This window comes from Ciconia boyciana, chromosome 3, assembly GCF_034638445.1.
Source record: "Ciconia boyciana chromosome 3, ASM3463844v1, whole genome shotgun sequence".
Lineage (NCBI taxonomy): Eukaryota > Metazoa > Chordata > Aves > Ciconiiformes > Ciconiidae > Ciconia > Ciconia boyciana.
This window is the reverse complement of record NC_132936.1, coordinates 55,835,343-55,847,845: the sequence shown is the minus strand read 5'-3', so window position 1 is coordinate 55,847,845 and position 12,503 is coordinate 55,835,343. Positions and strand designations below refer to the sequence as shown.

General features: G+C 41.3%; 1 protein-coding gene across 1 annotated transcript in view; it reads right to left on the bottom strand.

Annotated features, from left to right (window-relative positions):
* The window catches only part of RFX6 (regulatory factor X6), a 36,896-nt gene extending 26,912 nt beyond the window's left edge, over positions 1–9,984 (bottom strand). Inside the window, exons 1-4 of the mRNA XM_072857888.1 lie at positions 9,786–9,984; positions 9,322–9,478; positions 7,535–7,658; positions 5,922–5,983 (exon numbers count right to left, since the gene is read on the bottom strand). Coding sequence (XP_072713989.1) covers positions 5,922–5,983; positions 7,535–7,658; positions 9,322–9,478; positions 9,786–9,984 — 542 coding nt within the window. The remainder of the gene's footprint in view (positions 1–5,921; positions 5,984–7,534; positions 7,659–9,321; positions 9,479–9,785) is intronic.
* Positions 9,985–12,503: the final 2,519 nt, after the last annotated feature.

Below are 12,503 nucleotides of genomic sequence, written 5' to 3'. Positions count from 1 at the left end.
GGAGTATTAAACAGATAGACTTGGGCCAAAGACCTGGATCTGGAAATTCATAATATTTGACAGAGTTCTGACACAAATGCTAAAGGCATGAACATTTTTTCTTCTTTCATGAAAATGAAGTAATTTTAGATGTGACACAAGAGGTATTGAAAATATACATGTATGGATTCTTTGAAATAACAGTATTTACTTAGTCCTGACATTGCAAAGGTTGTGCATTGAACAGGATGAAAAACAAAATAGAGCTGTGACCACTTCTTTAACAATGTTATCTGCACATTTGTCATTGGCCATGTAAGCAAGCAGTTGCCTACATCTCATTCCAACACCCTAAATTTCCTAGTTTCAATGACATGCCATTTTTTAAATTCTAAAAATAAAACTTCACACTTTCACCACAAATTTGAAAATCCCTCCTGCTAAAGTTGGAGTGGGCCAGAGGCAAGGAAAAGCATTACTTCTTTACAAAGTCAGGATTCAATATCTAGATTATTCAACATCTAATTCAATATAAACATATTTGGGCTAGAAACAGGAACTATTGTATGATTTGGATTCTTAGGTTTCCAGTGGTAGGCAATATACTTGTTCTTGCTCTGGAATGCCCCAAGATACCAGAATTTACCATTGTGACATTTTGTTATGTAAAGAATAGATATTTGCAGTACCTACTCAGTGTGTCTTAAAGGCAAAGCAGTTATCATTCTGATTTCCTTCAGCAATTTGTGTAGTTGAATTTTTAGTACTAAAAAAATACAGCTTTCCAGTCATGACACAGAAGCAATTAAAAAAATTATAATCTGTACTTTTCAAGCTCTGTCTGGCATACTTCATAGACTAACAAGGTATAAAGATTTTTATTCTTTTACAAGCCGAATTAATTAGCTGAATAGCTTATTTTGGACTCCCTTTTGAGAATACTATACCCATTCCAGACACACTGATAACATCTTTAACCTACAACTTCAAGTACCTTCTTTCTGTCTCTTTATATGCGTATTTCTATGTGTATGTACAGTATATATGTATTTTACTATTTATATTTCTATTGCATAATTAATAACATTAAACCAGTCATCATAAGGAACTTATTCTCAATTTTTGTAACAAACCTTTTAAAAAACAAGATGAACTGCTTTCCTCTTTTAATTTCAGTGGTTTGTTGTAACATATGTTCCTACGCAACTAGTAGCCCTGATTTTAGCATACGCTGACACAAATGATAGCTGATAAGGAAATGATAGGCTTAAGCTGTTCAGGGACTTGCAATAACTTGTTATCACGGGGCCAGCTGCCATATCAGTTTTATTAACCCACTAAATCACTCCTAATAAATAAGATAATCGTTTTCAGACATGATGGATAAAAGCTAAGATTCATCATTGATCAAAGTCTACAAAGAAATTAAATTGTAACTTGAGCTCAAACAGTCTTCTGTGTGTATGGACTGAGCAGTATGTACGTTTTCTCAAATAGCTGCTCCAGGTAATTCATGTACCGTGAAGATTATAACTGAATTCTAGCAGTCACCACAGTATGTTCAACATTACCTATGCAAAAAGGCGGATTCAGAACCTGCTGCACAGACAACTGTTGCTTATGAAATACTAATCTAAGAGAGCAGTTTGCAGTATTTATTGTGCTGGATCTTCTTCCACTCAGCAGGAACATAGAAAACTTCCCTTACATTCAGCAGTCTGGAGGGATTAGCATGGGCATGAGAGATGGATTAACTTTGTTAACAAAATTGTATCCCATGTATTGTCCCTTCTTGGCCAAATGTTTAAATGAGTGTTTTATTATTGATGCTTTTGTACAAATGGCTTGTTGGATGTAAATACAGAGAGAGAGAGACTCTGACTCAAAGTTCTAGGATTTATTAGACCCATTTTTAAATCTCTCCTTTTCCCAGAAGAGGAGATGACAAATGCTGCTTGGAATCAGAGGAGGAACTAACATTTGTGTATCTCACACCTTAGAGTAGCACCTGTATCCCACACCTTAGAGCAGCAGTTCTTTCTCAAATCCAGTTCACTCTCATGAGAATGCTAGAAAGAGCTTTGCCTTTTTTTGGTGTGGGAGAAAATCAACTTCTGTCACCTTGGAGATGATGGAAAAGGGAACCAATTTTCTTTGCTTTCTTCTGACCACAGCCAGGCTCTATCAATACATTACTGTGTATGCATGCAGTGTGCAGCAAGGAACTCTGTTCCTGGGGAGTTAGCCTTTCTTTGCAATATAAGAACAATGCTTCCATTGGAGAAGAATTGCCTCTTTCCTTTCATGCTTTTGCAGCATCTGGTTCAGTAGAGCCTTGGACAATGAATGATCAGAGCTCCCAGGCAATACCGCAGTACAAAACATGACTGTCAGGAATAGTTAGTACTATTACTGCTCCTACTAGCTTTATATCGAAATGATGATAGCAACAACAGAAATAAAACAATGTCACTGCACTACCATGCTTAAAAAAATAGGATTTAATTGCTAGTAAGAAGTCTCTCTTACCAGTCCTAGTAACCTAGCTTTGTTCCACACAGAAACAGCTTACAACATTTAGAGTTCATGCTGACATAAAAGCAGAGGGTAACTAATAATTTACTGAAACTGATGAACAGTCCCTTAATTTCCTTATGAATTTAATGGAAATACTTCTGTAAATGATACTTGTGTGACTACCTGCTACCTGGTGAAAGCAGAAATTCATTCACTCCTCACTGAGACCATGGTTCTGAGGGGCATATGGTCCACAACATCAGAGACAGAGAAATAATAATCAGAGATTTTTATTTTATACTGCCACTTCTCTATGACTACTTGCTGCTGTATTCAGTCTCTGAACTGGAGATATTGTCACTTGTGCCTTTTGCGAGGCCCTTTTTTGCACAACAAAAACAATGTAAATGTACCTTAGTGGAAATGACAATTGCAGAGGAAAAGTCTCTAAGGAAAACTTTGACAAAAAAATAAGAAGAAACAAATGCCAGATGTCCGAACAAAACCTGCTGATGCCTCATCCCTTTGAGGAAATTGTTCAAGAACAGTTAATCCATATGAAAATATGGCACATAATACCACCAAGGTCAGTAGGGATATGGGATCTGCTGAAGAAGTGCTGGGCATGAGGTGTTTCTGTGCTAATACTGTTAAATGTCTTAGAGAAAACAGGCATATAGTGATACATGTCGGCACACAATTAATTTTGTAGCTAGATTCCCATGTCAAAAACTAGATTTGAAACATACTCCTCTACTTAATAGACTTTGACTTACTGTGCTTTAAGTTATACAGATATGTTTAGGAAGTTTGGATCCTGATTGGATCTTGTTTATCAATTTATTAGATATGTCAGATCAAAAATATAATGAGCGTTTGGGAGACTTTTCCACTTGTATTCTCTCATTCATTATAACTTGAAAGTGATTCTGCAAATACGTTAGGTTATGAACCTGACTAAGACTTACTTAACCAAGGCATTGATGAACTAGTAGGTTGTCAAATATTCCTGCACAGATTGTGAATGCCAGATCTCCTAAAAACTTAAACACAACACCAGCAGCAAGTATGCATTTGCAAAGCTGACTAAGTCTACATCAGCTTATGCCTGTAACCATACCTGAACTTCACCACAGCAGACAATATATGAAATCCCTCTTTTCCCCTATAAATAACTTTTCTAATAGTAAGTCTCCTCAAAACCCCTCTATTCATTATCTATAGGTCATCTACAAAAAGAGAAATGAACTTTAGTTCCAGTTTTCCTCTATACAATACAGATTGTGTACTCTCTCCTGAAAAAAAAACAATGGATTGCAAATTTGTAAGACCATGACAGAAAGAACTGTTCCCCGTTAAAAAAGGAAAAATATTCTATGCAGGCTTTATTTCCTTTGGATTTTATTTTTATTAGTGATTATTTAAAATAAATACTTGAAACATACCCAAGAAATAGAATGTCTTTGTAAAAATTTGGAATTTAAATTCTTCCCCACCTTCATTTATAATGCAACAAAACCTAAAATTCACAAATGACATCTCCTATGCATTCTTCAGCAGAACTAAGGTGGAATCAACTGGCTATTTCTTATATCTCTAAGGCAGGAAGAAAACCAAACATAACAACATGAAACGACCCCCCAAAATTATAAAAGTAAACAATGCATCTTTCAGACATTCCTAATATATTGCAAGCACTTAGGAAAACCACAATCTTGTAGTTCTTTTCCTTTTCGGTCTCCTTTTGTTTTGAGTTTTACTTATAAATTACTGAAAGACAAGAGTAACTTTGTCTTTCAAGGCTAAGTCATTCAAAATAAAGATTTTTCCCAAACAAACAGAATGTTTGAGTTTCTTCTATTACTACCAGTATTCTGGTTTTCTCTCTTATTCATTAGCAAAATGTTTCTTTGATAATTTTCTGGGGTTTAGTTGTATTTCAATAAACCATCAACTCTTTGTGCTTTCTTCTATAAGTCAAGGATAGTTCCATGAATCTTATTCAGTAAGTACATAAACACATTTGCAATTTTAAGCATGAGAAAAATCCTAGGGCTACTCACATATTTAAAGGCATGCATCTCCTAAAATATAGGCATTAATAATTAATGTTTAATTTCTGTGTATACACAGAAAGCTGGACACAATATCTATCCTAATTTGCTCCTCATAGCAATGTCTTATTTTTAGGAAAACTTGTTTTGAAATCAATAGAAATATACAGATACGGATCTAGTCTAAATTTGATTTGGGATTGAAAACCATTAGTTCTTTGGAGAGTTATTTTAAAAGAACAAAATTATTTAACTAGTCCGATTTTATGTAGAATGGTATGGGCACACTATTTAGGTTTAAATATTTTTTAAAACTAGATATTAATAAACACTAATAACAATTTAAAGCACAACAGTCAGAAAAGCTCAGAGCCAGTCTTGGTTTCAGGCAATACAGAGAGCTGTTGTATTTGTGAATCCCCAAACAGGGATAGTTTCCCAGAATTACCTAACTCATAGCTTGACACTAGCAATACCCTAGAGCATTATTTTGACTTCTCTACTTTCCTTACATTAATACACCGCACAGTTTTTCATTTCCTTAAGAAGTAGCATTCCCCTATTAAAAAACAAAATCAGATTGCGTACAATTCATCAGTCCTTCCTCAGCAGTCTTGATATCAGGCCATAGGAGGGAGGGTGGATGTAAGGGAATATGTTGTTACCACTGTTCCCGACAGTTTTACAATAACTTTATCATGGCCAAAAGCATAATGCCAGAACCAGAATTAATAAAAATATCACCACAGTTGATATAGAATTATCTGGGATCTATTCTCACAGCCTAATATTCCACAGATCAAATATACAAATTAATTGGATACCTTATTTATGAAATGACAGCACTATAGGTTGTGTACTTTTCAGAGTTTTTATAAACCACTCACAACAAAGAGCAGACGTATACCTTCTTCTCAGTTTAAGACAATGCTTTTTTCTAGTGTCTTTAAATTAATCCATATTGTTATGTAGAGAACACAATGAACATTGTTAGGTTTGCAAAAGGCAAATAAAATCATAGTTAAATTGCACATTATTTATAGAAAGATGAACAGCTGTAACAAAGATATATGTATTATATTATGTTTTTATATATAACATTTTGACATATATTTGCAAAAAATGCATGGTTCTATAAATAAAATGACAATTTTTAGAAGCTTAATCAGTTTAATTTTAGAAATTATGCCTGCAGCAATGTTTTCAAACTCAAACTCCATATCAGTTTCATCATGTACATGAAAGTTATCACTTGCAGCTTGTCATCTGAATAACCCTCCCTGCCAATTAGTACATATTATGGAGACACGGAAAAACATGTCATGCCTAGAATGTATTCTGTAAGTGGATACACAGATAATCGTGCCTTACTTTGAATGGCCCCTTGTTCCAAGTCGCCTTGTGGTAAGGAGAGGGAATTTCTGGCGAATGGTCTAAAGAGAAAATAACTGTATTAATTTCTAACACTGGTATACTTTCTTAGCAATCTGTACTGTAAATATATGGTCTAATGTAGTCCATGAAAAAATATTTGTGACACTTATGTCACAACATAAACAATTAAGCACGTTTTACACTTCAGGGATCCTTCCAACCTCGTCCATCTTGCTGTGTACCTCCAGTCTTCCCACCCATAAGCTTGTTCCCACCTTCCCACCTGTTCTTCCTTTCCGTTTTCACTTCTACAGCTTAAAAGCTAATTTTCTTCGCCAGGATCCTGTTTCATTCAGGTCCCTAAAGTACAACTGTATCTTTTGCTTCAGAGATCTAAACAGAACCAGGGAAAGATGTGCCCTCTAGCTATTCTGTTTTCAAAGTAAAACAACTAAAAATAAATTGATTTTTTATTTGAAAAGTGTGATCTGAAGCTTAAAGCAAGCAAATATTTGCCTCTCAGGTATTTCTGTGTCCTCCACTATCAAAAGTGCTGGACAGTCTTAAACTTATTTATGCTCACTGAAACCCTATGAAAGTTTCTGTTAGCTTTATGATGCACATAAAGAATTCATGTTATGTGATTTAATCCAAGGCAAGCAAAACATTCTGTCACTGGACTCCTGAGATTGAGATTAGTGCCCTAAAAACATCCTACTCTTCCTGTAAAGAATGATGCTTAAGGCAAAAGGTTTATTAAGTAAAAAAGTAATTCAGTAATAGAGGTAGATCTAATAGATACATCTAATAAATAGATCAATGTAAAAACAATGTTTAAATGGAAAGCTATTGTCTTCCTCATTTATACTGAACCTGTGTAATGAAAATTAGATATACACTTTCTCAGTATATCCAATTCAAGAGGAAAAAATTAGTAAGTTAACATTTTATGAACTAGATTTTAAATCCATTATTATTATTTAATTAAATTAATGCATTTTGCTATGTATGAACAATGACTAGATCAGCAGTGTTTAAAAAAAGATGATCCTTGAAGCATTTTTGGTTTCCTGTTTCACTAACTACTCAGGATTTAATTTGGAGAGTTCACATCTCCCTTTCATTAAATTATTTCAGGATTAATTGTAGGGAAGAGTAGAAAAGAGGATGAATCAACAATTTTTCATTCAGGAGCTCTTTGTGTTATTAATTTTTATTCCTCTTCTTGTATTGCTTCTTGTGTCACATCTCACTTTACACTGCCTTTAGTATAATTAAAAGTGTCTTCCATGTCAGATCTGTTTTTGTGGAAAGAACCCTATTAATGTCATCATCAAAAAAGAAGAAAAAAAAAAAGAAAAAAAAAGCTCCTGGAGAGAATGCTTTTTTCCTAATGCAAAATAACAAGAAATCAAAGGGAATTTCAGCTTCACTCTCCTATACGGCGGTGTCATGAAATCCCTTCATATGGAACAGTGTAGTTAGTTTGATTCCATGTACGTTAGCAGTAGAAAACATGTGAATTTGAGAGGCATTTTGACTCAGGTGTACTAAATTGTCATTCTATCAAAGAATTAGGCTAACAAATTATGAAGACATTTGCTCTTTACCTTCCCAAAAGTTGCAGCACAGGCAGGTTCCAGCTTCTCTTTTCTGCAGAAGTCTAAATAATGTGCATAGAGGATGCATCTTGGTAAACAAACTCCTTCACAGACAATGTAGTTTTCTTCCAGCCTGTACAGAGAAAGAAACTGCCAGAGTAAGAAGCAACATGCCATGTCTCCCCATTTTATTTTCCTTCTGGTTTTTGGTACTGCCCTCTTTTTTTTTTTTTTTTTTAATTCTACTGAAGATTTCCATGAGAGGACACAGATGAGTTGCTACTGAATGAGGCAGACACTAGAGACTGATTCCATACTTGGTGCTTAGGGTAGTTGCAGAATACAGAAAACCTGGGGCCAGGTCCCTTTTCTTAATGAGTCTTTTTTCAATGTCTGGACATTTTTTGCTTTCTCTAAATTATTAAATGAACATGACCTAAGAGCCAGCCTTGCTCTGAAAATAAGAGCACTAACTAGACTATGAAAGACTTGGGTTTAAGTCTGTCCTTTGAATAGAGCAGGGGCTTGAACTTGCATCTTCTGTCCCACTGTATCTTTGACATCCAGGCTAATGTCTCTTTTCTTCCTACTTTTGTTTTTTAATTTCCACGCTGGACCTTAAACTGTTTCTTGACCAAACCGTACTGAAAAGCAAAGAACTGGCTTTTTCTGAAGGGGATGCATTTTTATGTAGCTTCCCAAACAGTTTACAGAATACAAGTGCCTAGTGATGGTCATTAAAGTAAATTTAAAAAACTGAAGTAAAAAACTGGTTGTCTTCACTTGAATTGAACTCTTGGTAACAGCTGGGTATTTCACTGTTGTCCTGTTTCTTTTCTTTATCAGTTTACATTATTTGCTACTCCTGGGATGATGTGTAATAAATTTATTTCTCAAATTACACAAATCTGTAAGAAAATAGTGTGTAGTGGACGCTGCACACTGAATAATTTTGCACTGACTCACCAGACTCAAATTCTTACAATTTTCACTCAGGAGTCAGATGTAAACTAGACCAAGAAACTGGGAAATTTGGATTACTCTAATTTTTCAGTTAGAAGGAAAAAAATCTACATTTGCATTTGGTAACTAAGTTCCCATTTAATTCAGCAGCACTCCTCCCTAATTTCAAGTGTGCTTTAATAGAAACATTTATCAATTAATGTCTGCAGAATTTGACCTCTTATTTGGTTAATTTTTGCCCAGATAAAACTAAGTAAAGTTAGGGCTTCCATGGATGGTAGAATATAATGTAAAAAAATACATTATAAGACAGTGAAAACCTAACATTCATAGCCTTAAAGGATAATTAAAACATCCATTCACAAATGTAATTCTTAAGTAATGTTTCATTTCTACATTTTTTGATACATTTCATCGATTTTCTACATTTCATTGATTGCCACATATTGCGAGAATCTGACAGAGATTTCTGTTAACTGATAAACCTCTGCTAATTTAAAAAATCACAGATTTGGGGGTGGGTGTCCTTATTTGTAGACGAGGCTTATCTAGGAAAAAAAAAGAACACAAATGACAAGTATTTCTAAAAGAGCTGTGAGATGTAACCCTCCTTGCCGGCTCAGCTTTTGAAGAAATGTTCCTTTGGGCCTGACGGACACACCGGCTCGGTCCTGCCGCTGGCAGCGCAGGGAAGACGCGGGCTGTCCCCGCCGAGCGGCCAGGCCCGTGGCCCCGACGGGGCTCCGGGCGCGGGGGCTCCGCCACCGCCGGCCGCGCAGCGCGGCCGCCCCGGGGCGGGGGCGAGCAGCGGGGGCTCGCCGCCGGAGCCCTACCATTGCAGGGTGAGCTGCGTCTGCTTCTTCTTGTCCTTCATGATCTGCGTGATGCTCTTCTTCGCAGACGGGCTCTGGTCCGCGGCTTTTAGTGCGCCGTCGCGAGTATCCGCATCCTCTTCTTCCGAGGAGAGGGCTTCGCTGGTAAAGTGTGTTTCTGAGCGCCGCGGGGGGAACAAGAAGAGAAACCCGAGGGCATCGTTACGGTCAGGCAGCACGCCGCCTCCTCCCGACGCGACTGCGGCCCCGCAGGCGCCCGTTTAACCGGCCGGCTGCCCGCCGCTGCCTGAGGGGACGGGCCCGGCCGCCCCGAGGCCAGGCAGCCGCGCCCGCCTTACCTCGCCTCCCCGCCGCATCCCCAGCAGCAGCGACGGTTCGGGCGCCTGCCGCGCCTCGCCCTGGCCGCCCGCACCTGCCCTGACGGCGGGCTGAAAAGGGAACGCTGCCGGCACCCCACCTCTTACCTGACTTGATGCCGGCGGGCAGCGCCGGCTCCGGGAGCCCCCTCTCGGCGCCCGCCGCGGCGCACAGCCCCTCCTCGGCGTAGGGCAGCAAGCCTCGCCCCACCAAGTCCGCGTAGCAATCCTCCTGCGCGGCGGCGGACACTGCCTGCGCGGCCGGCAGGTGCAGGAAGGCGTCCTCTTGCTCGGGTCCCTTGGCCATGCTCCTCACCGGCGCCTGCTCAGCCCCGCCGCGGCGCAGGCGGCGCCCATGGGCGGCGGGAGGGGACGGGACGGGACGGGGCGGGCGCGGCGGCGGCGGCGGCCTCAGGGCGCGGGGGGCGCCGGCTGGGGCATGGGCCGCGCCGGCCGTTTGTGCGTGGCTCTGTCACCTCGGCGGGAGACGGTGTCAGCCAAGCACCGGCGCCGGCAGCGCCAGGGGAGGAGATGCGATGCGGGGGCGGAGGCGGCGGGGGACAGGTGTGCCCTACGGCGCCTTCCAGGGAGGCTGCATGGCTCCCGTGCGGGCAGAGGCGGCCGGGCCCGCGGGCGCCACTCCCTCCTCACGGCAGCTCCCCCGCGCCCGCGGAGGGGGCTCCGCCTTGGATGGGGTCCCGGAGGTCGCTGTCGGGCGGCAGCGGACGGGTCTCCCCGGCCCTGCCTCCCGCCTCCCCGCCGCCTCGGTGCTCAGTCAGGCTGGTCGCGCCTGGCCGGGAGGGGACGGGGCATGGCTGAAGGTCCGGGAGGTTCAGGGGAGCCGGCCGGGAGCGGATCTGCTGGGGACTTAATGATTAACTCCCGCCGGCGGTGGCTGTCCCTCACACAAGGCTCTTGGCCCGCCGCCCGGCCGCGGCGAAGGCAAGGGGCGGCCGCGGGGGCTCCCCTCCTCTCTTCACGGCAGAGGGCGGCCGCGGGGGCTCCCCTCCTCTCTTCACGGCAAAGGGCGGCCGCGGGCGCTCTCCTCATCCCCTCCGGGTGAGGCGAGGGGCGGCCGACGGGCGCCCGGCTCCTCGCAGCAGCCTCTTGACAGCCACAAGGCCAAGAGGGCGAGCCGGCCGTGGCTGGCAGGCCGCGGGACCCTCCTGGGCACCCTCTGTTACTGTCAGTTCCTAGTGGAATTGTGTGGGTGTTGGAACAAAACGTCTTGATGTCGTACAAATAAATCACATGGATCTGGCAGACGTGTCTTTGCTTTGCTCCGTTTCAGCATGCTGACTGAGAGAGATGGCGGGGGACAATCACAGAAAGATGGTCCCTGCTTTCTCCAGAGAGCAAAGTTGTCAGTAGAATGGAAAATTAGCCTGATGGCTGCAACATCTACTGTTCTAATATGTCCTTGTTAAAGCAAAATCTTGGGCGCTGTGCTCCTCCCAGGTAAGGGCTGGGAAACTGTAGCATGGCTTGTGGTGGCAAGCAGCCCTGAAACGCTCTATCTGATGGATGTCAGAGGCGTTCTTCTAGCCATCGAGTACTGTTGGGCTGCCACAGACACAAAGCTTGTGAAGAGCTGTTCTTCCTTCTATTCTCTTCCAATCTGTTGCACCTCAAGTCATTGATCCCATTGGCACAAAGCAGCAGAATATTACCACTTCCACTCCTGCACAGACGCATTATCAGACCAGCTATCAGCTATCATATCCATATTTAACAACGCCCTAGGTGTGCCCATATCTGCCAAAAGGCCCAAAACCGCATCGCAAGTATGAATGATGGACTTCAGAAATGAGGAAGACCTGTGAGAGAGTCCCAGAGTCAAAAATGGCATTTAGCCTGAACTTTCTGCTGCTTCTACTTACACCTCTTCCCTTAACTGTATAAAATGTATTTCCTTCCTTACTGGTTACTCTATTTAAATATTTCTTCACTGTTCCCATATCCCCTTCTCACTTCATATGTGATGCTATACATGACTTTGTCCATATGCCTGTGTCCATACATGACTTTGTCAGTGCATCAGTGCTTAGCATAACTGGCTGAGACAGTTCAACTTCTGGTTACAATGGCTTTGTTTTGAGGTTACAGTAAAATTTCATTTGACCCTCTGACTCCTCTGTGACTTTTGGCTGACCCAAGTACTTCAGAATTTGGCCCACGAGGATCAGTATTTCTATGGTATAATAGAACCTCCCAGCTACTAATTGTTGTGTTGAATCTTTTGTGAGCAAAATCCAATATGCCATTGTCTTTTTAGAAATATGGAGCTAAATGTAGTTAGTTGTTGCGTAAGAGCAGGATTCCCCTTTGCTATGATGTCAGAATATCCTTGGTGACGCTAATGAATTCTAGCCACCATCAACACAGGGAGTAACTGAGTGAGGGGTCTGGCCAGGGGCCAGCTAGTTTCTACCTTGGAGCAACAACCATTTGTAGTCCCTTCCTGTCCCATCTGAGGGCAGGCACTGATTTAATTAGCTTTACCTAAAACTGGTGATGTTTTTAAGAGCTTTTTCAGTAAACAGAAGTTCTCCTTGGACCTAGTAACCTTTTCTGGCTCATACAAACCATCCCCTACTTGTTCTTTCAAAGCCAGTGAAAGACTGTTGTGTGGTGTTACCAGTTTTGTATAAAACTAGGCTTATGTTTACAGTAGTAAAGAAAGAGAAGTGGGCAGGCCAGTGCTCCTAAGTAAACACATAATGTTTAAAGCATGCACGAGAACAGGTACATCATCCAGTGCCAATATGTGAGCAAACACATCTACTCCATAATTAATAGAAATAAGGGATTTTTTTTAAATAAATA